The sequence below is a fragment of the Aquarana catesbeiana genome, linkage group LG05 (assembly GCF_042186555.1).
Source record: "Aquarana catesbeiana isolate 2022-GZ linkage group LG05, ASM4218655v1, whole genome shotgun sequence".
In the NCBI taxonomy this organism is placed as follows: domain Eukaryota; kingdom Metazoa; phylum Chordata; class Amphibia; order Anura; family Ranidae; genus Aquarana; species Aquarana catesbeiana.
In genome coordinates this window covers 49,498,046-49,523,836 of record NC_133328.1, presented here as the reverse complement: position 1 = coordinate 49,523,836, position 25,791 = coordinate 49,498,046, and the positions used below count along the sequence as shown (strand labels likewise).

General features: G+C 44.6%; 1 protein-coding gene across 5 annotated transcripts in view; it reads left to right on the top strand.

The window, feature by feature from the left end:
• TRDMT1 (tRNA aspartic acid methyltransferase 1) overlaps positions 1-25,791 on the top strand; it is a 101,410-nt gene that overhangs the window by 22,792 nt on the left and 52,827 nt on the right. The window contains exon 2 of one of the 5 annotated variants that reach the window (XM_073629716.1): positions 12,809-12,986. The exons of 3 other annotated variants lie outside the window; for them this stretch is intronic. In XM_073629716.1, the coding sequence (XP_073485817.1) occupies positions 12,963-12,986 (24 nt within the window). In that variant the 5' untranslated portion in view covers positions 12,809-12,962. Of the gene's footprint in view, positions 1-12,808; positions 12,987-16,973; positions 17,098-25,791 lie in introns of those variants that run through there. One more of the 5 variants, XM_073629717.1, reaches the window with a different exon arrangement.

Below are 25,791 nucleotides of genomic sequence, written 5' to 3'. Positions count from 1 at the left end.
AGAAGTCATTTGCTAGTCACGGCTGAAGTTATAATCGGCCTTTTTTATCAGCACAATGCGATTAAGTAAAAAACGCCAAATATCGGCCGATATATCGGTTGACCTCTACCGATAACCCCCTCGGAGAAGCGCTTCCCCGTGGGGGTCACCTTGCGGGCGCGCTCCCGAGTCCCGCATTCTATAGAGGCCAAATGCAGGACTCGGCCCCGCCCCCCCGGTACTCGTGTCATTTGATTTGATTGACAGCAGCAGGAGCCAATAGCTGCGCTGCTATCAATCTATCCAATCAAGAGCCGAGAACCCTGGGCAGAGAGAGACAGCGCGCCCCCGTGGGTGAAGTTCGAGGGCTCAGGTAAGTAAGACGGGGGGCCGGTCACTGACACGTGTTTTTTCACCTTAATACCTAGGGTGCATTAAGGTTAAAAAACACCGAAGCTTTACAACCCCTTTAACATTATCATATTATTATGGCTGAACAGTGTATTTTACTGGTCCTGTTTAACTTTTGAACTAGAATACGCTTGTTGAATATAATGATTTTTTATAACTCGATATGCCCTTTAGATGTCCACATTTAGTTTTCTGCAGAACTGTTATAATTGTTTTCTGACATTTCCTTTGTACAAATAGAGGAAAGAAACCATATTTTGTTTAACCACTTACCTATTCTTAAGTTTCCTGTTGTTAGCAAAACGTTTGTGTGTCATAATTTATCCTGATTACCAGAGAATTTATCTTACTTTTTTTTTTTCATTTTGAGAAAAAGCTATTGTTTTCTGGGATTGCTATAATACAAAGAGGTTGGGTAAGGTACTCATTTTACTCCTTTAAATTTGTCCAGGTCCAAAGTCCAGGCATGCACCTAAATACATGGATCAGCTACATATACAGTGTAGAATGTGTTACCTACTGTAATTTGTAATACTCTATATCAGTGGTCTAGAAACCCAGCCCAGGGGCCGGATGTCGCCTTTTGCAAGCCTTTATCCAGCCTTTGGGGCACTATGTCCCCCACTGACACCAACAGTGGAGTATAATTCCTGCCACTGAAACCAACTATGGCGCATTATTCTTCTCACTGATACCAATGATGGGGCACTATTCTTCCCACTGATACCAATGATGGGGCACTATTCCCCCCCACTGATACTAATGATGGGGCACTATTCTTCCCACTGATACCAATGATGGTGCACTATTCCCCCCACTGATACCAATGATAGGGCACTGTTCCCCCCACTGATACCAATGATGGGGCACTATTCCTCCCACTGATACCAATGATGGGGCACTTTTCCTCCCACTGATGGTGCACTATTCCTCCTCCTATTGACCACAGGCATTATATCATTTATTTACTCCAACTGACCACCAAGCCTGAGGCACTGTTTACTCTTACTGAATACAGGACGTTTTCTATCCCCACTGGCCAAAATCCCGCCCCCCTAAAGTCTGAAGAACACTAGATGGACCCTTTTGTTTAGAAAGTTTGGAGACCCCTGCTTTACAGCTTTAACTTCCACTGCAGTAGCACAGCTTGGTCTGCATCTCCAACCTCTGGATCGGACAATGAAGGGACAGCAACATAGTGATGATTAAGCATTTTGCTATCTTGCCTCCTTTCAACATGTGCAATGTCAGTGCATTTGCATTGTAGGAGGGTCTGATTTGCTGTTAGTGCTTTCAGATCCTCGATCTTGCAGTCTGCTGCTCTGCAGAGAATTATGGGGGTCTGAAGTGAAGGCAAAGTCAGGAACCTCATCTAGTTGCATTTAAAGGAGGAGTAGGACAAAATTCTTTCGCCCCTACTTCTTCTATGGGCCACAGGAGTGCACTTAGTTCTGCACTCCTGTGACCCGTATTCATCCGGGAGCTGATATCAGTGAGCCGTTCCAGGCTCTGGAGAGATCCCGACTTTAATGTTGGGATCTACCCAGATTCCCAGATGGTTTGAATTTTGGCTGGTTCAGCAGGAACTGGCAGAGATTCGAACCATGTATAGGCAGGCTGATTGTACCCAGGTTGATCGATCGATCAACCAACTTGGGTACAACCAGCCTGCCGGATTTTACCTGCGATTATTTCAAGCAGCTGTCATAGCTGCTAGCAATAATCACTGTCTTCTCCCAGCAGGGACGGCTTCCCGTGGTTACAGGAAAGAAATTTGCTCCATCTATGGCCGACCTTAGCCTCTCAGAGCGCTGCTGAGAGCCTGAGCCAACCACTCCCACCCCTCCACATCCTGGTGCTTCAGTGAGAACTGGAAGAGCAAAGCAGAGAACCGGTGACTGACAGTGAGCAATTAGTGGTCTTTAATCGCTCAGTTCCCAGTCTTAGAGGCAGTGGGGGACAGATGCAGCATTGCACCAATGCTGCATCCACCTATGTGACTATGATTGTTTTTTTTTTTAATCCCGTACTTTTGTAAAGCTTCTATTTTTTTTTCTCAAAATAATAAACATATTATACTTGCCTGCTCTGTACAAAGATTTTGCACAGAGTGGCTCTCCCTCTTCTCAGATTGCCCCAAAGCACTTGTGTAGGCTCGACCCTGAGCTAGCTTGTTTGCGTCTATAGAAAAAAAACTTTTTAACCACTTAAAAAATACTACACTGAAATCTTCCTGATGTGTATATTATGATTGACATTGGATGACAATGGGACCTGTTGGCAGTCCACTAGTGTTTCTCATTTTTTAAAGGATCTGTGCTGTAATGTTGTTAAAGTCGAAATGGCATTGTCTGCACATGTCTTGTTTTATACCTCTGCTCTAAACTTAAGAAACCCATAGATGAGTCCATTTTTTTTTCTTTCAACCAGTGGGAATACATCAGAATACCCTGATCAGTGTTGTAGGCTATAGCCTGCAGCACTGATTAAGCAGGAAAAATCCTACAGGGCAGTTGTGCAGAAGCTGATTGGTAGATGTACAACCACTGTGGCCACACATGGATCGAAATTTGACTGGTCCCTGCTGAACTGGCCAAGTTTCAATCCATGTATGGCCACCTTCAGACTGCCTGTACATATGTATGCAAATTTTATATATGCAATCGTGTATGTAACCTTATGACCACCAAGAATATTTTGACTGTTCTTTCTGTACTGTCTTTAAAGTTGAGCTCCAGGCTCCTGCAGAAAAAAATAAAAGTCAGCAGCTACAAATCCTGTAGCTGCTGACTTTTAATATTAGGACACTTACCTGTCCAGGAATCCAGCAGCCTCTTCACCCGAGCCGATTTTTCAATTGGTTATCAGGTAAGGCCGTGACAGCTGCTGCAGCACTTTTTTTTTTTTAGCATTTTTGGAGCGCCACAATTCATTTGAATGGGCCTCCCTCTGCTTCAAAAACGCTACAAAGAAGCGCATGTACCCAATTTGGCACAGAGCCAGGAGAGTTTGCCGTTGCAATTTTTGCCTCGATTATAGCACATTTTGTCGCTCGGCCATCGTGCCAAAATTGCACCGCATTTTGCCACAATCCTGGATTCATGGGCAGAATCTCGGTGGTTTGGCCCATGCTTCAAATAGCTCAGGTGTGAACGGAGCCTTACACCTTCTGTCACAGTGACAATAGATAACTAGGGAAGGTAAACATCCACAGTAGGGATACAGGTAGCACAGACAGGACACAGGCTGAGGAGCAGAGAAGCAGAAGCTTTTCAATACACCGGGCATTAGGATAAGCAAAGTCTAATGCCTCATACACACGATCGGACTTTCCGACAACAAAACGTGGAATTTTGTTCGAAGGGTGTTGGCTAAAACTTGTCTTGCATACACACGGTCACACAAATGTTGGCCAACAATTACGAACGTAGTGACGTACTAGACATACTACGTGGTTTTTCAGCTCCTTAGTGCCACACTTTGGGCTCCTGCTAATTTCATGTTAGTAGAAAGTTGGTGAGTGTTGATACGTGCTTTTCAGTAAGTTTCTGAACGGATGTTTGTCAACCAGCCATGTTGCAGAATCGGAGGAGATAATGTGTTATTTATTATTGGCCTTGGAGTTATTGCTTTTACATAATTTTTTTGGTTGAATAATGATTTGATTTGGTATATTTTCTATATTTTTGGATGCATAGAATGCACTTTTTGGTTAAGTTCTATTGGCAGATAGCATGTCTAATTTTATTTGTTTTCTTTTTTTAATGCACAATAAAAAAATTGTGTAGAATAATACTTAATAGTAATAGTTACATTTTAAAAAATACAATGTAAAATTAACAAGGGATACCAACATAGTTGTATCTTTGATCTTAAAAGCTACGGGATAATAATGTGGTAACTTGCCCCCAAAAAAAAAACAAAAAAAAAAAACATAATAATATTATTATTGATATCACTAGAAAAAAAAGCCTTTGAAAATTTGTTTGCAAAAAATCCATCAGTATCACCAGCAAAGCAGCTTCATTATTATCCCATTAAAGAAGAAGAGAATTGTGCGCTGCATTTGGAGATTTCATAATTTGCCACGTCACGAATGTTAATTCTCCATTACGAACGCTAGTTTACAAGACCGACCGCTTCTGCTTCCAAGCATGCATGTTTATACTTTGGACTTTTGTCCGATGGACTTGTGTACACACGATCGGAAAGTCCGACAACAGACATTTGTTGGAGGAAAATTTGAGAGCATGTTAGCCAACATTTGTTGGCGGAAAGTCCGACAACAAAAGTCTGGAGGAGCATACACACGATCGGACTTACCGCCAACAAGCTCACATCCAACATTTCCCGTTGGAAAATCCGATCGTGTGTACGGGGCATTACAGTTGTCACAAATTTTTTTCCAGTGGATACAAATGTTTAGATGATAACTGTCTAAAGCTTTTAATAGTTAATGGGGTCAAATAGATTTTTGTTCTTGACTACAGTCACAAGAAAATTCAAAGGGGCAAGATGGAAATTTTTTCTCGAACAAACAGTGAATGTGGTTTTTATTTGAGAAATGACGTTCATACCAATATGGAATGTTCAAAGGAAACAACATTTTGAAGTACAGTACAGTACTTTTGAACAACATTTGTCAAGTCATCAAATGTACTGAGAATTTTTTTATGCATCTTTTATATGAATGTTCTGACTTTAGATTTTTTTTACAAGCATTTTTTATAACTTATGCACTCATGTATGTAAGAGACAACATGTAATAGATATCAGCTTAGTGGAAAATCATGATTCTGTGATTAACAGATAGCTTTGTGCAAAGGTTAACTGATAAGACAGCTTTTTAAATTACCGCAGTCATCAATTTTGTTGCAGGTCACTATGACACGACTTGAAGATACTTCATCTGTACTTACTACAGTACAGAATGATCATCTTTAGCCCCCATTCACACTTCAATGCTTGAAACTCGGATTTCCATTTTATTCCATTTTGCCTGTTCACATCTAAGCGATGTGCTTTTGTTTAATGCTCAGAAAAAGTACAGAAGCCTTTTTGGAGCAGGACTGCACAATTCTGCTTACCGTAAATACTCGAGTATAAGTCGATCCGAGTATAAGTCGAGGCCCTGATTTACCACAAAAAAATGGGAAAAACATATTGACCCGAGTATAAGACGAGGGTGAGAAATGCACAGCTACTGTAAGTGGAAAAGAGGGTCAACAATGCCCATTTGCAGCTTCACTGTGCCCATTTTCAGCCATAGGTCAGCCGAACTTCAAACTCGGTAGTTAAGGGTTCCTAGATGCCCCCTAGCTGCAGCCAAAATTTGGGGTCTCTGAACCCACAGGGTCCCGAAATGACATTGCTGCGGATGGACACAGTTGACCGAATTTGGGGCCCCGTATCTCGGGGCCACTTAGTGCTAGGAACCCCAAATTTGGTATGCAAACCCAGTGGAACTAGCACCATAAAATATCCAAAGCTGGGGTTTACTAGCACCAAGTGGCCCTGAGATACGGGGCCCCAAATTCGGTTCAGAAAATGTCAGCAGAGAGTGACATTTTCCGAACTGATTTTGGGGCCCTGTATTTTGGGGCCACATGGTGCAAGGAACTCCAGCTTTAGATATGTTGTGGTACCAGTTCCACTGGGTTTGCACACCAAATTTGGGGTTCCTAGCACCAAGTGGCCCTGAGATATGGGGCCCCAAAATCGGTTTGGAAAATGAAATTTTTTGCTGCAGAAAAGTGCTTGACTCGAGTATAAGTCGAGGGGGGCACTTTCAGCACAAAAAAATGTGCTGAAAAACTCGACTTATACTCGAGTATAAACGGTATATTTCCTACTGGTAACTAGCTTTCCATTGGCTAGAATAAAAACACTGATGCCTGAAAATTGCGCACAGAATGCACACAAAAAATTGCTCCAAAATCACATAAACACACTCATGCATTTGTGAATGCAGATATATGTTCTTATGCATTTCTACTCAAGTTAAAGATGATGGAAATTGAAAGTGTCTGTCAGTTTTTTATGATGGATTTATCAGATAGGAAGTCTGCTTCATGTGGAAAATGCTTTCCACTGCTCTGTGGGAACACATTTTGGTTATTTTCATGTCTTTTCCTGAGACTTTAATATGTTTAGCTCTAAATGTTATTAAAAACGCTATCCTAAGTCCTGGTTAAAGGTTGAGTTCAAATTGGCATTAAGAGCATCCATTTGAGAGGTGTTATAAAGGCCCCTCAAATGCCTATGCACAGGATACAATAGACAGCACATAGTGCTGTTCACACTAATGCCGCGTACACACGGTCGGACTTTTCACCTGCAAAAGTCCGACGGACGCCGCCGGACCAAGTCCGGCGGACAATCCGACCGTGTGTGGTCTCCATCGGACTTCTGACGGACCGTTTCGGGCGGAAATCCGACGTACTTTAGATTTGAAGCCTGCTTCAAATCTTTACGTCGTACCTCCGCCGGACTCAGTTCCTGACGGAAAGCCCGTTTGTCTGTATGCTAGTCCGAAGGACCAGATACGACGGAGGAGCAGGTTACTGCATCTCGCGCTCGCTGCAATAGGAAAAACTAATTTTCCCATTGCGGCGAGCGCGGGGGGCATCCCAGGCCCTTAGGTCTGGTATGGAACTTTAAGGAGAACCCCCTACGCCGAAAAACCGGCGTGGGGGTCCCCCCAAAATCCATACCAGACCCCGATCCGAGCACGCAGCCCGGCCGGTCAGGAAAGGGGGTGGGGACGAACGAGCGCCCCCCCCCCCTCCTGAACCGTACCAGGCCGCATGCCCTCAACATGGGAGGGTGCTTTGGGGGAGGGGGCGCCTTGCGGTGCCCCCCCACCACAAAGCACCTTGTCCCCATGTTGATGAGGACATGGGCCTCTTCCCGACAACCCTGGCCGTTGGTTGTCGGGGTCTGCGGGCGGGGGGCTTATCGGAATCCGGGAGCCCCCTATAATAAGAGGGCCCCCAGATCCCGGCCCCCCCACCCTATGTGAATGAGTATGGGGTACATGGTACCCCTACCCATTCACCTAGGTAAAAAGTGTCAATAATAAAACACAACACAGGTTTTTAAAATAATTTATTAAACAGCTCCGGGGGGGGGTCTTCTTCCGTCTTCGGGGGTCCCTCTGGTTCATCTTCTCCCGGCGTCCGGTTGGTTCTTCTCCGCTCTCCGGCCTCTTCTCCCGGTGTCCCAGGTCTTCGGCCGGCCCCTCCGCTGTCTTCAGGTAGCTCTATTGCCAGCGGAGGTCCGGACTTCTTGGCTTCTTGGCTTCTTGTGTTCTCTTCTCTTCTCTTCCCCCAGATGTTGACACGACGCTCTCTCCGGCTGGACTGGTCTCTGAGGGCTGCGTTGTGACTTATATAGGCGGAGACCCCGCCCCCATATGATGTCACAGTCCCTGGGCATGCTGGGACTGTGACGTTTTAGGGGGCGTGGTCGAGGGGGGGGGCGCTCGTTCGTCCCCACCCCCTTTCCTGACTCTGGAAGTCTGGATCTGCCAGGTGCTTGGACTGAGACAGACGCTCCCCGTCCCTCCACAGCTCAGCGCTCCAGTCAGCGTGGAGGAGCAGAGCAGCTCTCCGCTCGGGGAGGTGGGAGAACCGAGCCATCGGTAGGGTTCGGTGGCTCGGTTCTCAGTGAAGAGCCGGCGGGGGACAGATGCTGCATCCACCTAGGTAAGTATGATTATGTGTTAAAAAAAAAAAATCCCATACATCTCTTTTAACAAAACTTTGCTGGACATGCCCCCCTGGGAGTACCCCTATCGACCTACCCTGCTCCATGAGAGCTCAGTTGGTTGCTAGCGTCCTAAAGTGAAGGTGAACCAGCGTAAAAAAAAAAAAAAAATGTCATGTTTCCAGGTGCGCCCGTTCAACCCACACAATTGCATTTACGTTGTTTGACATTTACTAAGATTTTGCCCGCGCAGTGAACAAACGCATTTGAGAGGGCGCAAGAGCCACTTGCGCATGTGCAGAGCTTACATTGATCTTGTGCAGTTCTAAACGTACTTGCAGGCACCGCAGGCTCGCTCTGAAAAAGTTACTTTCTCATTCTATTTTGGGCATATTTGTTACTTGGGCAGTTGTTACTAAACTTTCTCACATCACCCCATAATATTGGCACCTCCATCTTCTGGTAATATTGAATTGAAGATGCCATGCGCGGTAGAGGCGCGCGGTTTTCGTAAATCAGCCCCACAGTCTTTCCCTCCTTGTGCTCTGCTCCTAAGCACTCCAAAGAGATTATATGAAAGAAGCAGCGCTGGCGACAAATAAACTAAATAAATATTATCGCTGCTGTAAAAAAGTACTAATACTTGAAAAATAAAACTACACCATGAGAAAACTAACTATAAAGTGCTGCATGCTAACAATAAATGTGGATGATGATGATAGTAGGTGCAATATACAAATCAACTGATTACCAATATACTACATATCTAGTGCAGTTTGAAAATAATGATATACTTAATTATTATCAGTTGCTGAAACACAAATACCATGAATGGTGCACCCACTACCTACCATTATTCACCATTCATGGTATTTGTGTTTCAGCAACTGATAATAATTAAGTATATCATTATTTTCAAACTGCACTAGATATGTAGTATATTGGTAATCATCAGTTGATTTGTATATTGCACCTACTATCATCATCATCCACATTTATTGTTAGCATGCAGCACTTTATATTTAGTTTTCTCATGGTGTAGTTTATTTTATCAGCGCTGTATTTGTTTGTTTTTTACTCCAAAGAGATTGTTCTTTATTGTCTAGACGTTGTCAGAGCTATCAGAGTTTACCTAAAAGTCACAGCTACTATTAGAAAAATGAACCGTCTCTTTGTCTTGTTATCAAAGCCTCAAAAAGGGCTTCCTGCTTCAAAATAAAATAATGGCAGATAGCGATGACAGCTTGTCTCAAGAACTTACACTCTAAAGGATAAAACACCTCTTACACTCTTACGTGCTCACTCCATAAAATCTGTGGGTATTTCCTGGGCAACACCAAGACCCTTATTGCCCAGCTTTGCAAGGCCGCCACCTGAGCTTCAGTTTATCCCTTCTCCAAGTTCATATAGGTGGACGTCCAGTCTTCTGCAGATGCAGCCTTCGGCTACAATATTCTTGCAACGGCACTCTACATTGGGCCCGAAGAACCTTGTCATGGTTGGGCCTATTGGCACAGTTCTGTTTGCCTTTCTGTTGCCCACCCTTCTTATTCATTGCTTGGAGATGTCCCAGGGTCTTTGAATATCCAGTCTTTGCCCTGTACTACTTGATTAGGATAAGAGGAATTTTACTTGTAAATTTCATATCTTGGCGTACACTACAGGACACCCTCCCCTGTTCCTGTGTTATTCTGCTTTGCTTGCCAAAAAACTAAGCTCTCACGGACTGGAGTAGGGTTTTAGGGGTGGAACTCATTGTGAAACTTTGATTCAGCAAGGAATGAACTGCAGTTAAACAGATGGGTCTTCATTTAAAGTTCATTATGAGAATACTTGAAGTGGAGATGTTAAAGTTAGGGCGAAACTAGAAAATATCAGTATAAAGCATAACTCCAGCCATTTTTTGGATAATATGGGGAAGAGTGAAAATTTCTGTGTGGTTTGCAGTTTTAATCTTTGTCTTTGCCTCATTTGGCAATATTTACCATCATTTCCTGCACTGACAGTAAGTGAGGGGAAATCTGCCCAATAGGAACACAGACAGTAGTTCAAACCTGACTGTGCAAAGAGGAAAGCTCCAAAAGCAGAACCTATAAGGTCCATGTTTGATTTTATTCAGATTCGTATCTATAAAAAAATCAAACGAGTTTTGGTTGTTCTAAGGATTTACCCTTCTTCAGAGCTTGGTATTGTTGAACAGAGTGGGCACTGAACTGATAGAATTAAAGGGGAAATTAGTCTAATGATCTCTCAAGATGCCACTTATACATTCTTCTTTTGGTGCTTTTCTTCCCAGTCCCCGGGCTTAAGCAAAGAGATGACATTTGGCCAACACTCCTGGGAGAATTGCCTAATGCCGCATACACACGACCGGACTTTACAGCATACTTTGCACGGCGGACTTTTCAACGGACTTTACGACGGACTTTCCGAATGAACGGATTTGCCTACACACGATCAACCAAAGTCCAACGGATTCGTACGTGATGACGTACGACCGGACTAAAACAAGGAAGTTCATAGCCAGTAGCCAATAGCTGCCCTAGCGTTGGTTTTTGTCCGTCGGACTAGCATACAGACGAGCGGACTTTTAGACTGGACTCGAGTCCGTCGGATAGATTTGAAACATGTTTCAAATCTAAGTCCGTCAAACTTTTGAGAAAACAAAGTCCGCTGGAGCTCACACACGATTGAATTGTCCGACGAAATCCAGTACGCCGGACCAAGTATGCTATAAAGTCTGATCGTGTGTACGCGGCATAAGAATCATTCTGTCTGTAGTACTCAAAGTGATTGTAAAGGTACCTTTAAAAAACAAAAAAAAAACAAACATGTTATACTTACATGCTGTGTGCAATGGTATTGCACAGAGCGGCCCCCAACCTTCTCTTTTGGGGTCCCCCGTCGGTGCTGTCTGCTCGTCTTCTTCTCCAACTGTCGCCATAGCAAGCTGCTTGCTATGAGGACACCTGTGTGGGCGCACTCCTGAGCCAGGGGGGGACAATGGCTCCTGCTGCTCCCAGTGAAACCTGTGAATGCAGAAAGAGAGCAGAGTGGGGATGCCGGCAGGTATAGCGCTGGATCGAGAGTGGTGTCAGGTAAGTGTTCAGCGAAAACCATCTGCCTTTAGAACCACTTTAAAACCTGCTTTAGAACACCTACCTACTGCTTTAGGAAATGTTATGCCCCATACATATCTTCTACAGCCACCAATTCAAACCTGACAGAGAGCCTAAGCCTTCTCCAGTCTATCCAAACAGAAATAGAAGATTGTGGGCTTTTTTTTCCCCCCATAAAAATTTTATTAAAAAAAAAAAGAATAGTACATTGTAGTAACTTTTGTAAAATACCTCATCAAGAACGAGGAGCATATTGTACATATAATAGTTACAAGTCAGGCAAAATATAACATCTTACACAACAAACAGTCGAGCAGCTGAGCGAAGGACCCATCTGTAGTCAGGGGCGGACTGACCATTGAGCCACTCGGGCACTGCCCGAGGGCCCCGGGCCACTAGGGGGCCCCATCAGGGTTGCCAGCCTCAGTAAAACCAGGGACAGTATGTATAAATCTGTGTTTTTTTTTACATCTGTCTGTGTATACTGTGTGTACATGTTAGGGCTGGGAGATTTTCTTTTAAAAAAAATCTTCGATTTTCTTAAAAAAAAACTTGATTCACGATTCGAATCGAGTTTTTTTTTTTTTTTTTTTTGGACACCGCGCCGGACCTGAGGAGCTGCGGGCATGAGATTTTAGGTGAGGCCGTGGCTTCGGCCTAGTCCGCGGCGTCCGGCCAACGCCGTGGACTAGGCCGAAGCCGCGGCCTCACCTAAAAACTCATGCCCACAGCGCCTCAGGACCGGCGCAGTGAAAAAAAAAATCGATTTGCTTAAATTTTGAATCGATTTGACCTCTCAACTCGATTCAAGATTTAAATCGATTTTTTTCCCCAGCCCTAGTACATGTATGCATATACTGTGTGATTGTATACTGTGTGTGTATGTATACTGTGTGGCCCCATAATCTCTGATTGCCTGGGGGCCCCATAATCTCCTATTGCCCAGGGGCCCCATGAGTTATCAGTCCGCCCCTGTCTGTAGTATTACCCTTAAGAGAGTGTGAGAAGATGGAGCCTATTGTGGGCTTTAATTGGAATGTGCTTGTTCATGAAAACATGGTCATATTTCCAACCAGAAAAACAGTCCTGTTGCAGGGGAAAACACCACATGTCACTTATCCCAGAAAGTGTGACTTTTGTAATACAAACATTGTCAGAGAGACTCTCACATTTTCAGATAGAGTTGGGCTGTTACTAGAGGAGCAAAGAATGTGTTCAATTTGTTTAGTTATTCTTTAAACTTTGGCCTAAAGTTGAATTCCAGTTGAATTCTCACTCAACCTAAACCTACTCCCACCCCCATTCCACCCTGTAAAAGAAAAAATGTCCATACTTACCCATTCTGAGCCTCTCCTGTCTAGTCACATGATTGGGTCCCAGCGGCGGCTTCAGTTTAAAGGAGGGGCAGCGACAATGGCTGCATTATCCATAGGCTTACTATGGGGTATCCGTTGTCTGCTGTTCCTCCTCTACACTGAAGCTGACGCTGGGACCTAATCATGTGATCGGACCGGAGTGGTTTTAAAATAGTTAAAGCGGAGTTCCACCCAAAAGTGGAAGCTCCGCTTATCTGTCTTCTCTGTTTTTGACAGGTACCCATCCCCACTTCCATCAGACCTTGCCGAAGCCGAAGAGGGTTCTCCCTCGAAACGCATCAGCCTAGCCATCACTGACGCCATTTGGTCTCCTTGCATCTTTGGAGCATTCCAGCAGTCCTGAAGGCATCTTTTTTACATTGTGTTTGACATGCGTTTACACAAAATATGTTTTGTGAGTATCTTGTGTTTCACCTTTTATTCTTTAACCACCTCAATACCGGGCACTTTCACCCCCTTCCTGCCCAGGCCATTTTTCAGCTTTCAGCGCTGTCACAATTTGAATGACAATTGCGCAGTCATGCAACACTGTACCCAAATGAAATTGTTGTAATTTTTTCCCCACAAATAGAGCTTTCTTTTGGTGGTATTTGATCACCTCTGTGGTTTTTATTTTTTGCGCTATAAACAAAAGAAGAGTGACAAGTTTGAAAAAAACTAAATATTTTTTACTTTTTGCTATAATAAACATCCAATTTTTTTTTTTGTTAAACAAAATTTTTCCTCAGTTTAGGCCGATATATATTCTTCTACATATTTTTGGTAAAAAAAAAAATGCAATAAGCATATATTGATTGGTCTGCGCAAAAGTTATAGCGTCTACAAAATAGGGGATAGCTTTATGGCACTTTTATTATTATTTTTTTTTTTTTTACTAGTAATGGCGGCGATCTGCGATTTTTATCATGACTGCGATTTTGCGGCGGACATATCGGACACTTTTGACACATTTTTGGGACCATTCACATTTATACAGCATTTTGTGCTATAAAAATGCATTGATTACTGTATAAATGTGACTGGCAGGGAAGGGGTTAACACTAGGGGGTGATCGAGGGGTTAATTATGTTTCCTAGGGAGTGATTCTAACTGTAGGGGGTGGGGACTTACAAGGGGAGGAGACCGATCGGTGTTCCTCTGTACTGGGAACACACCATCGGTCTCCTCTCCCCTTTACACACACAGATCCACGGTCCTGCTCTGTTACCGGGCAATCGCGGGTGCCCGGCAGACATCGCGGCATCGGGTCCCCAGTGACGCGGTGGGCACACGCCCCCTGGTGGGCTGGGAAGGCGAGGGCGTCATATGATGCCCTCCCAGAACGAGACCCACGCCTCCTGGCCATCATATGACAGCCGGCGGGCGGCAAGCGGTTAAATGTTTTTAATGGAATCGCACTAGGTCAGCGCGCTCTTTTCTGAATTCGCTATATCTCCTACAGTACACAAAACATGGAAATGCAATTATTTTAGTAAATATAAACTGCTATACCTTTTCTCGTCAGCAGTATATAGGAGTCTTGTGACTTCTGTCAGGGTCCAGCTGAGCACTGGTTAAAGCTTGTAGGAGGAGTTTTGATTCTCTTCTGACTGTCCTATGAGCCTGTATGACCCCTGACCCTCTGTCTGTGCTGATTGGCCCTGTGCTGATCACATGCACCCCCCCCAAAAAAAGAAAAAAACTCTTCACAGCAAACTGAGCTGGATTGGGATTGAGATTGAGATGGATTGGGGACAGTGAAAGAAGGGCAGGATCAGAGAAGACAGGATCAAACAGCTTTTTTACACAATGCAGAGGATTAATCCCTTAGATTCCACAGTTAGTATAACAAGCATGCTTTACTGCATATACAGAGTGATTTTAATTGGCTGCAGTGGGGTTTACACACACTCCCAGTTTCTACAGCAGTTGGGAGTGTATGTATACTTTCACAGAAGTTGGTTTTCTGTGGATCACATCCTTAGGCACTGAAACATACAACCATCCCCTCCTCCATATCAGGTTTTCTCATCAAAGAAATCCTGTCACTGTAAATATGCTATGACATAGGGGGCTTTTTGTCCCCTATGTGATATAAATAAATTGAAAAAAATTAAAAATTAAAGTAACAGATTAAAAAAAATAAAAAACACTTTCAAAGCCCGCACCTACACAAAAAAATAATAAAAATGTGTCCAGGTGTGGCTGCGGACAAAAAGGACGATTGACTAGAGTGAGAGCAGATGTCTGTTAACGATCCCGGCGGGGCTGCAGATATGGGCAAAGATGAGACCGCACTGGTGGGTACAGATAGGCGGCACTGATGGGCACAGATTTGACCGCACTTATGGGCACAGATTTGACCGCACTGATGGGCACAGATAGGCGACACTGATGGGCACAGATAAGACTGCACTTTTGGGCACAGATAGGTGGCACTGATGGGCACAGATCAGACTGCAGTGGCGGGCACAGATGAGACAGCACTGATGGGCACAGATGAGACCGCACTGATGGGCACAGGCTGTACTGGTGGGCACAGATGAGACCGCACTGATATCTGTGCCCACCAGTGCAGCCTATCTGTACCATCAGTGGGTCTCATCTGTGCCCACCAGTGCAGCCTAAGACCGCACTTATGAGCACAGATAGGTTGCACAGATGAGACCGCACTGATGGGCACAGATGAGACCGCACTAATGGGCACAGATAGGTGGCACTGATGGGCACAAATAGGCGGCACAGATAGGCGGTAGTGATGGGCACAGATAGGCTGCACTGGTGGGCACAGATGAGACCGCACTTATGGGCACAGATAGGCGGCACTGATGGGCACCGATGAGACCGTACTGGTGGGCACAGGCTGCACTGATGGGCACGGATGAGAACGAACTTATGGACATTGATGGGCACAGATAGGTGGCACTGATGGGCACAGATGAGACCACACTGGTGGGCACAGATAGGCTGCACTGATGGGCACAGAGGAGACTGCACTGATGGGCACCGATGAGACTGCACTGATGGGCACAGGCTGCACTGGTGGGCACAGATGAGACCGCACTGATGGGCACAGATAGGCGGCACTGATGGACACAGGCTGCACTGGTGGGCACAGGTGAGACCTCACTGATTGGCAGAGATAAGACTGCACTAGTGGGTGCAGGCTGCACTGATGGGCACAGATAGGCTGCACTGATGGGCAGAGATAGGCGGAACTGAGGGGCACATGCGGAACTGGTGGACACAGATGAGGCAACACTGGTGGGCACAGATGAGGCGGCTCTGGTGGGCACAGATGAGGCGGCTCTGGTGGGCACAGATGAGGTGGCACTGGTGGGCACAGATGAGGTGGCACTGGTGGGCACAGAGGAGAACGTACTGGTGGGCACAGAGAAGACCGCACTGGTGGGCACAGATGAGACCGCACTTATGGGCACAGATAGGCGGTACTGATGGGCACAGAGGAGACCGCACTGGTGGGCACAGATAGGCTGCACTGGTGGGCACAGATGAGACCGCTCTGATGGGCACAGGCTGCACTGGTGGGCACATGTGAGGCCGCACTGATGGGCAGAGATGAGACTTCACTGGTGGGCGCAGGCTGCACTGATGGGCACAGATTGGCGGCACTGATGGGCACAGATAGGCGACACTGTCCACTGCTTTACTGACACCGTCCACTGCCAAATATCTGTAGGAGGGGTTTCCACCATCCCTGCAAAGTTTTCAGTCATTTTTTATGTCCTATTTTCAGTTTGATGTGTATTATATGTGACGTTACATATCACAGAAACTGGTATTGTGGTGATATTGAAGTTTATTGAGATTTCCATACATTAGAGGGTTCTACCATTATTGTGGTATTGATTAGTAAGTTAGCGCTGCACTTTTTTGTTTTTTTCTCATGCCGACATTTACTTGTGCCACATGCTAATGTAAAGCAGCATGGCCCGAATCTTTCTTTCTGTGGTGCGGCTAGGGATGTGATCACATACACCATACAAGCACTGATTGCTCTTAGAAAGATCTCAAGCTACAGCAGGAGTTGGAATATTTCTAATACTGAATTACAGCAGAGTACAGCGTGTATAATATATAATTATAGGCATGTGTCTACAGTTCAGTAATGATTACATAAAGCAAGTAAGGGCAGTATGTGTATCTCCTGTTGAACCTGGAGGGGGGAGCACAAACATGCTTTGCATTTATAAGGCTGTAACCTATCTATCCTGCTGTGTGTTACTGAGCGCAGTATGGCTGGCTGGCTGCAGAATGAGGGGGTGTGATTTATGTTGAAGTGGGCTTGTTCACATTTAACATGTATAGGCCTAGTGTACCTCCCACATTCACTCCAATTCCTACAGATTCATTAGAAATGTAGTTTGATTATGGTGTGTAGAGAGAGGGGAGAGGATATGATGTAATCCCTGTTCTAACAGCTCCTCCTTGGCAGAATACATTCTACATTTTTTGAATTACAGAGATGGCTTGTTGAAAATTAAATTGGACTTTTCTCTTCAATGGTAAGGAACAAATGTAATAACTGTTTAGTGTTTTGTGTAGGGGGTGTACTAATGGGGGATTTTTTGACAATCCCGGAGTTCTGCTTTAACAAAGGAAGAAAAAGACAACTGAAGAGGGGAAGGCCCACTCCATACTGCGACCTGCGTAATAATAAAACATACATGTAAAAATAAAGGAAGAAGCATATGTGGTTAGCATGTAGATATCGACTATATGAGGGAATGTCAGCAATTTAGGATAATGTGCACATAGGGGGTATCCTAGGGAGGGATAGGAAGTGGGAGAGGAAGAGAGGGGAGCAAACGCCATTTTATTCCCAAGGGTCTCTGCTAAAAAATGTATACTCTTTAAGGGTTATAAGTAATTTTCTAGCAAAAATTACTGATTTAAATTGCAAACAAAAAGTGCCATAAAAAGCCTGGTCGGCAACTGAAACCCATAGCTATAACTGATTCATAATGCACTCAGGTTGTATGGAAAATCCATCCATATGTTCATTAAATCTGCCAGTTTATTCACTCATTGTACTGCTACATGTGTGATGCCACCAAGATCTAGAGGATCAGCATCCAAGTAATACAGGTTTGTAAACACATAGGGTATGTGTTTGCTCAAACCTAGTAAAGATCAGGCCACTTAGTTTGGCTGAAGCATTTTATCTTTATGACAGTTCCCTGGTTTTACAATGCAATATTATCTTGGCACCTTTAGTAATCACCTCCTGAGATTTCTCTGTTGTTGGCATCTTGCTTGGTTAATGTTTGTTGATATCATCTTTTCTAGACATAGTTATCGGTTATTTAGAAAACTGGACCTTGATATCTTTTGCATACAGTGATCTATACAAAGTATATAAGTGGCCTGTAGACAGACCCAATAAGTACAGTGCCTTGAAAAAGTATTCACACCCCTTGGAATTTTCCACATTTTGTCATGTTACAACCAAAAACCTAAATGAATTCTATTGGGATTTTATGTGATAGACCAACACAAAGTGGCACATAAATTATTTTCAATTTTTTTACTAAATAAATATGTGAAAGTGTGGCGTGCATTTGTATTCAGCCCCCTTGAGTCAATACTTTGTAGAACCACCTTTCACTGCAATTACAGCTGCAAGAATTTTTGGTTATGTCTCTATCAGATTTGCACATCTACAGTGAAATTTTTGCCCATTCTTCTTTGCAAAATAGCTCAAGCTCTGTCAGATTGGATGGAGAGCGTCTGTGAACAGCAATTTTCAAGTCTTGCAACAGATTCTCAATTGGATTTAGGTGTCCTGCTGTAAGGTGAACCTCCTCCCCAGTCTCAAGTCTTATGCAGACTCTAATGCCGCATACACACGATCGCACGTTCCGACAACAAAATCCATGTTTTTTTTCCGACGGATGTTGGCTCAAACTTGTCTTGCATACACACGGTCACACAATGTTGTCGGAAATTCCGAATGTCAAGAACGCGGTGATGTACAACACGTACGATGGCATTATAAAAGGGAAGTTCGATACCAAGTGCGCCACCCTTTGGGCTCCTTCTGCTAATCTCGTGTTAGAAGTTTGATGAAAGACGATTCATGCTTTACAGCCTTGTGCTTTTCAGATCGTTACTGCTCTTCAGTTTGTGCTTGTGGGTTCATATCTGGTTTTCAGTGCGTGTTGTCAGTTCGCGTTTGTTTTTCGGTGTGTATTTCATAGTACGTGTTTGATTTTGCAGTGCGTTCTTGTCCGCTCGTTTCTGATTTTCAGCTCGCTCTTCTCAGGCCTTCCTGTTTTTCAGTGCATTCTGTTCATTCTGACCAGCTGACCATTTTGAAGCCATGTTGTGGTTATGTACTCCTCGTACAGTTCGTGCTATGCGGGGGCTTGGTGTTGGGGTTCTTACTTTGACCCTAGCCCAGTCCATGAACAGGGCGGGGAGGAGTTCATGGACGAAGAATTGGTTGCTCCAGCATGACCAATTCTCGCACATGCCTTTGTTACAGGAGATCCAGGAGAATAATCCTGATGATTTCAGGAATTATCTGCGGATGACGGACCCCGTTTTTCACCGTCTGCTGGCTTTGCTGTCCCCTTATATTACGAAGCAGGACACCTGCATGCGGCAAGCCATCACTCCCGAGCAGAGGATTGTCGCCACGTTGCGGTACTTGGCGATGGGGAGAAGTCTGCAGGACATCAAGTTCTCGACAGGCCTCTCCCCCCAGGCTCTGGGGATCATTATTCCAGAGACCTGTTCTGCTATCATTCAGGTCCTGCAGAAAGATTATATTAAGGTAAGTTTTCTCCTTTAACATCACATTCTATGTATTTAATGTTTGCTAATGTATTTCTTTCATCATTCCCTAATTACCATGATTGTAATATGCTGTGAATGTCCTCTTTGTCCTCATGCATGCTGGAAGTTTTTAAACTTTCTTTTTTGTCCTTCATGCATATTTGCCTTCACTAACCTCCCCAGCATGCTATCCTGGGCCCATACACACCTAGCCTAGTCATTTAACAATGTATTTTGTCAGCTCCATTGTAGTGCTTTACCCTAAACACCCCCAAAATATGTACAAATGTTATTTGTGCGCTTAAATTCATGCAGAGTGCCATAGGCTTTTTTGGGGGGGTCCCAAAATCATCTGAAACCCTCCCTCCCCCCAACCGCTAAGTCAACCAATACCAATCCTCTATCTGCTGACTTTGCCAAACCCATACACACTATACCTACCTCTTTTGTGGTCATATTTATACATAAATTCACCAAAGCATGTAGTGAAAGGCCCTGCCAGAATACTTTCAAATGGCACTGTTTAAAGTTTTGTTCTCCTATTATTTTGATAGGTAATTGCAGAATGTAAAAATGTGCTTCAATTTGTACATTGTGTATTATTTTTATTTTATTATGACATTTCTTACCTGTCCAGTGGTCTGTCAATAGTGTAAGTAAGGAGGGGCTGGCCAAATTAACACACATTATTTAGGCATTCAGCGCTCAATGAAGTGGAGAGAGTTACCTGTCCCCCCCCCTAAATTTTTTTACAATGGGCCATCAGAGGGGGTGAGGAATCTAATAAGTGGACCTTATATTTTTGTCTTTAAATACTCCTTAAAATAAATGTTATACTGATGTTGGCCAAGAATGTTTGTGTCTAATCTGCTTGCAATGTTTATGTGCAAAATTACTATTTTTTTTTCCCTTGTTTGACTCCACAGTTTCCTTCAACGCCACAGGAATGGCAGACTGTGGCTTCCCAATTTGCCCAGCGATGGGACTTTCCCAACTGCGGAGGGGCAATTGATGGGAACCAGTCCCACCCCCCAACTTGGGGTCATACTATTACAACTATAAGGGGTTTAATAGTATTGTGATGTTAGCGGTGGTGTCGGCAACATATGAGTTTCTCTATGTGGGCGTGGGGAAGAATGGCCGGATGTCGGATGGTGGAGTCATCGCCCTGACCAAGTTTTATAGATGGCTCCAGAATGGTGGCTTGGGATTGCCACCTGCTGAAGAGAACATGGAAGGATTCCCATGTCACTGATGAAGCATTTGGGCTGGGTGAACACCTAATTCGGCCGTTCCCGATGAGGACCCTCACCCGAACCAGTAGCTTTTTAACTACCGGCTGGCCATAGCCAGAAGAGTGGTGGAGAACGCTTTCGGGATAATGGCCAGCCGGTACCGCCTATTCCTCACTGCAATAAACACGGTGGAATATAAAATCAATCACATCGTTCTTGCATGCTGCATCTTACATAACTTTTTAAGAAAAATGCATGGTTGGGACTGAGGATGGCTTATTACCGGATCCAACACATCTGACGGCTGTTGAAGCTGGCCGTTCTGGCTTGCACATCCCAAAGTGCCCGCGAAGTTCGCAAAAAGTATCTAGAGTATTTTGTGGGAAGGGGGCAATTGATATGCCAGACAATGTTTAAGAAACATTTTAAAAATAAATTTTTTTGGTAAACTGAACTAATATTTCCTTTGATTTAATGCTTGTGTTTCTTTTAGCTGTCTCCTAGGTTCTCCAATGGGCTTTTCTTTTTGGCCATTTTCTTCAATAGTGCAAACGTAATTTATTTGATACATGAGGTGACAATCTCTTCTTCAGCAAACTACTATGTTGTGGGTCTGCTACGTATAAAACAATACACAACTCATGAACTTACAAAGTTCAACTATGATAATTTGAAGGCAAGATCAGACATTAGTATGTCCAAAATGGGTTGATCTTGCCTTCATCAGATGGGGTGATGTCACCCCTGTTAAAGCCAAATTTGGAAGATGCACACAAATTGAGAGACAAAATGGGGATTTCCCTCCTGATCCGATGCCTAATGTCAACATGTGCTAGCTCCCATCATGGGGGATCAATGGACATGTTTTGGGGGTGCAACCCCTTCTTCTCATCTACTTGAGTTGCAAGGAAGGGGTTGCACCCATAAAACGTGTACCTTGATATCCCGTGATGGCAGATAGCACATGTTGACACACTGTGTGCATCTTCAAAATTTGGCTTTCTATATACTTCAAAAAAGTTTCTTAAAAATTAAAAATATCAACAAATTTTAAAATTTTGGTGTGTTTTAGATTCTGCCTAAAACATCAGTGATGTTTTTGAGTCTTTTTTCCGCATCATTGATGTCTTCCTTGATCTTCTGTAAATTACGATTGTACACCATGATCTCCCCGATGAGGGCGTTTGCACTTGCACTTGTGAAATGAGATTCTTCTTCCACAACATCCACATCACCTAAAAGAAAAAACACACCATGTATTATAAATATGCAGGCATCTATCTATTACCTGAAGCTGTGGTCTTAGACACTCACCTGTTGTGGTCACTATTTCGCCCACTTCATAAACCTCTCCTTCCTCCACATTCTCTGGTTGTAGTGTGGGGATTTCCTTTTCTTTAGGAGGTTGGGGGTCCCTGGTGTCCTCAGATGTCCCGATTATAGGTATACTTAGCACACAGATATTTGAGGGCAGAAATCGTAATATGAAACATTGCTTGGAAGTGTTGTACAATTTTCTTTTTGGGCAGAGTTCCAAGCTGAAGCCATTTTTTTTCCCTTTCTAAAGCTGGAATACTTACCTTTTTTGTACAATTTTCACGCATGGAGACACCCCTAGTATCCACTGGAGCACCTGTGTGGGACACCCTAAAAAGTTTGTTCTGGTGTCCAACACTAGTGCTCCTGCGTCCAGATGTGTAAACAGCTGCTGAGTGTCCTCTCCTTACACTGAATCAAGTTTGCATTTCATTCTAGTTACAAACCCATCTACGAACGATTACTATACCCGCAAACCTGAAAGTTGCCAGTTTAAAATGTACAACAGTAAAGAAAAGCACATGGAGCAGCATGCAAGTAATAATAATAATAGGAAGACATGACAAATACTTTTTTGAAGAACTCTCTTGATCCTTCTGTACTGTTCGTGCTCCCTCAATTTCAGGTCTGACCAGTGTTTCCTCAGTTGATCCTTGGATCGTCGTACCCCAAAATTCCTGTGCAGACTCTTCACAACTTTAGCTATGATCTTGGCCTTTCTCACATTTGAGTTTAGGTAAGGTCCATGCTTCCCATCATAGTCGGCCCTCTTCAAGATGTCCACCATCTCCACCATCTCTACCAAGGACATATTTGAGGCCTTAAATCTCCGGGATCGAGACGTTCGTGGCTCTGGGCTTTCGTCGCTGCTGCTGCTGTCTGCATGCACTTGCTCTAACTCCGCCATGTGCTCTCCCACTGCGCCTAAAGACAAGGGGCGGGGAATAGACTAGAAAGAACGTCTGGGGCGGGCGAAGTTTCATGCATGCGCAGTGTATATAAAGCGTAACACGCGTGCATCGTACGTACGATCTGTGAGTGGAGGAAGGAGTAGTAGAAGCGCCGACCGTTCTAACGAAGGTAAAATTTACCTTGGTGCATCAGTGGCCTATACTGCTTATAGATTGAGGCCTATATTGGGACAAGATTATGAGAGTTTAGCCTGACATTAGGGTTTGTCTTGTGTTGTGTCTTGCAGAGAAAATAGATGGCTTCAATGATCATAACTTTCTCCCCCTATTCATAGACAAGTACAGGGAGCTGCCCTGTTTGTGGCAGGTGAAACATCTGCATTATAATCATAAACAAAAGACGCAGGCAGCGTTAGAGAAACTGCTGGAGTTGGTGAAGCCGGTGATCCCCACAGCAACCATCCCCTATTTAAAAGCCAAAATTGGTGGGCTGAGGAGCACTTATAATAGGGGGCGCAATAAGGTCCAGGAATCCATGAGATCAGGAGCAGCAGCAGATGACATTTATGTACCCAGGCTGTGGTACTGTGACAGACTGCGTTTTCTGTCAGACCAGACTGAAGTCAGGCAATCACTCTCCACTGTTCCTTCCACGCTTCTTTCCACCCCAGCTGAGGCTTCCGACGTCCAGCCTGGGCCTTCCAGCCAGGAAGCAGTGGAGGAGCCCAGCTTGAGTCAGGTATAGCATTGTTCTACGTATTTCTTGTCGTAAAATTAATGATGATAACTAGATGTTTTTATTGATCACTAATTGCTGATTTAATAAAGTGATTTACATATCAATAGACTGTAGTGGCCAAAAATGTTTGGGACTAGAATGAAAAATGCTGGGGTCAGAATGATAGTCTTTTCTATTTGTTAACATGCAACAGTCATGAGCTGAAAATTGTGTGTGATTGATGAATAAAAAACTAAAACTATGTCCCTTTTTCATACACAGGAAAGCCTCAGCCAGGAGGAGGGCATGGAATGTGGCAGCCAGGAGGAGGCTGTGGAATGTGGCAGCCAGGAGGTGGCGGGGGTAAGTGGCAGCCAGGAGGTGGCCATGCCCAGTAGCCTGACCGAATCCCAGGTCCCTCCCCTCCACCTTCCAACCAAAAGGCCCAGGAATTGGAGTAATGTGCAGGAGGCAGGGCTTGGGCTGATTCGGGAGGCTAAGGTGGCCCTCGGAGCCACCCCCACTCCTCAAGAGGCCTTTGGCTGCATGACTACCATCAAAATGAAGCAAATGGAGGAGGGCCAACGCCTCTTGTTTGAGGAAATAATGTATACGACACTAAATGAGGGGTTGAGGGGCCAACTCGCGAACAAAACCCACCTGTGTGTGTTTGACCATCCTCCTCCACCTCCTGCCACACCTCCAAACCACAGCCACAGCCTGGAAGGAAGCGTGTAAGGAAGAGTGGAAGTAAGACAAGAAAGTGATGGCCTGGGTTCAGTCTGGTCTGACAAAAGACGCAGGCTGTGGTATGACCACAGCCTGGGGACATATATGTCATCTGCTGCTGTTCCTGATCTCTTGTAGTCCAGGACTGAATTGTGCTCACTATTATAAGGACTCCTCATGCTACCAATTTTGGCTGGAAAATACTTGATGTGGGCCCTGGGGTACAAAGGCTTCACCAATTTCACCAGTTTCTCCAGCGTTGCTTTCCTCTTTATTTTCTTATGACCCATAATAAATGGCTATTTTTTTTCACAAATACTTGCCTATGTGTTTTACTTCAAAAAGGACAGTTTGTTTGTGAGTAGGCAGGTACATTTCAAAAATACAATGTCAAATTAACAAGGGACACCAACACAAACCAACCTCCTTGAGGTTAAAAAAATACAAGATAATAATGGTGTTGTGGTACCTTGACTCACAAAAATAAAAACAATATTATGGAGAGCACTAGAAAAAAAAACAAAAAAACAAGATCTTGATAAAAAAAAAAAAAAAAAACACTATAAGGCCCCTTTCACACTTATACGACTTGTCCCACGATTTTGTACTGCAAAATCGTATGACAAGTCATTCTCCATGATTTTCAATGACTACCATTCATATTGGCATGACTTTAAGTCCTGCCGACTTGAAAGTAGTCCCTGCACTACTTTGGTCCAACTTCTATGCGAGTTGTACTCCATAGACCTCAATGTTAAACCCTAAAGTAGCATGCAAATCGTGTCTGAATAATATAGACACAATTTCAGTACGACTTTGTAAGCACAAGCCTGGCTCGCTGATTGGGAAAGAAAAACTTTTTTTTCCTTTCCCGATGAGCGACAGGCAGTGCTGACAGCTGTCTGGTATGAATCCTGAGGGGGAACGCCGCGCCAAGTTTTAAATGAAAAAAACGGCGTGGGTTCCCCCCCAGGGGCGTACCAGGCCCTTAGGTCTGGTATGGATCTAAGGGGAACCCCCTACGTCGAAAAATCGGCGTGGGGTCCCCCCACAATCCATACCAGACCCTTATCCAAGCACGCAGCCCGGCCGGTCAGGAGTGGGGGTGGGGACGAGTGAGCGCCCCCCCCCCCCCTGGACCGTACCAGGCCGCATGCCCTCAACATGGGGGGGTGGGTGCTTTGGGGCATGGGGGGCACCCTGCGGGGCCCCCCACCCCAAAGCACCTTGTCCCCATGTTGATGAGGACAAGGGCCTCTTCCCGACAACCCTGGCTGTTGGTTGTCGGGGTCTGCGGGCGGGGGGCTTATCGGAATCCGGGAGCCCCCTTTAATAAGGGGGCCCTCAGATCCCGGCCCCCCACCCTATGTGAATGAGTATGGGGTACATGGTACCCCTACCCATTCACCTAGGCAAAAAAGTGTCAATAAAAAACACAGTACACAGGTTTTTAAAGTAATTTATTAGGCAGCTCCGGGGTCTTCTTCCGACTTCGGGGGTCCTCTTCCG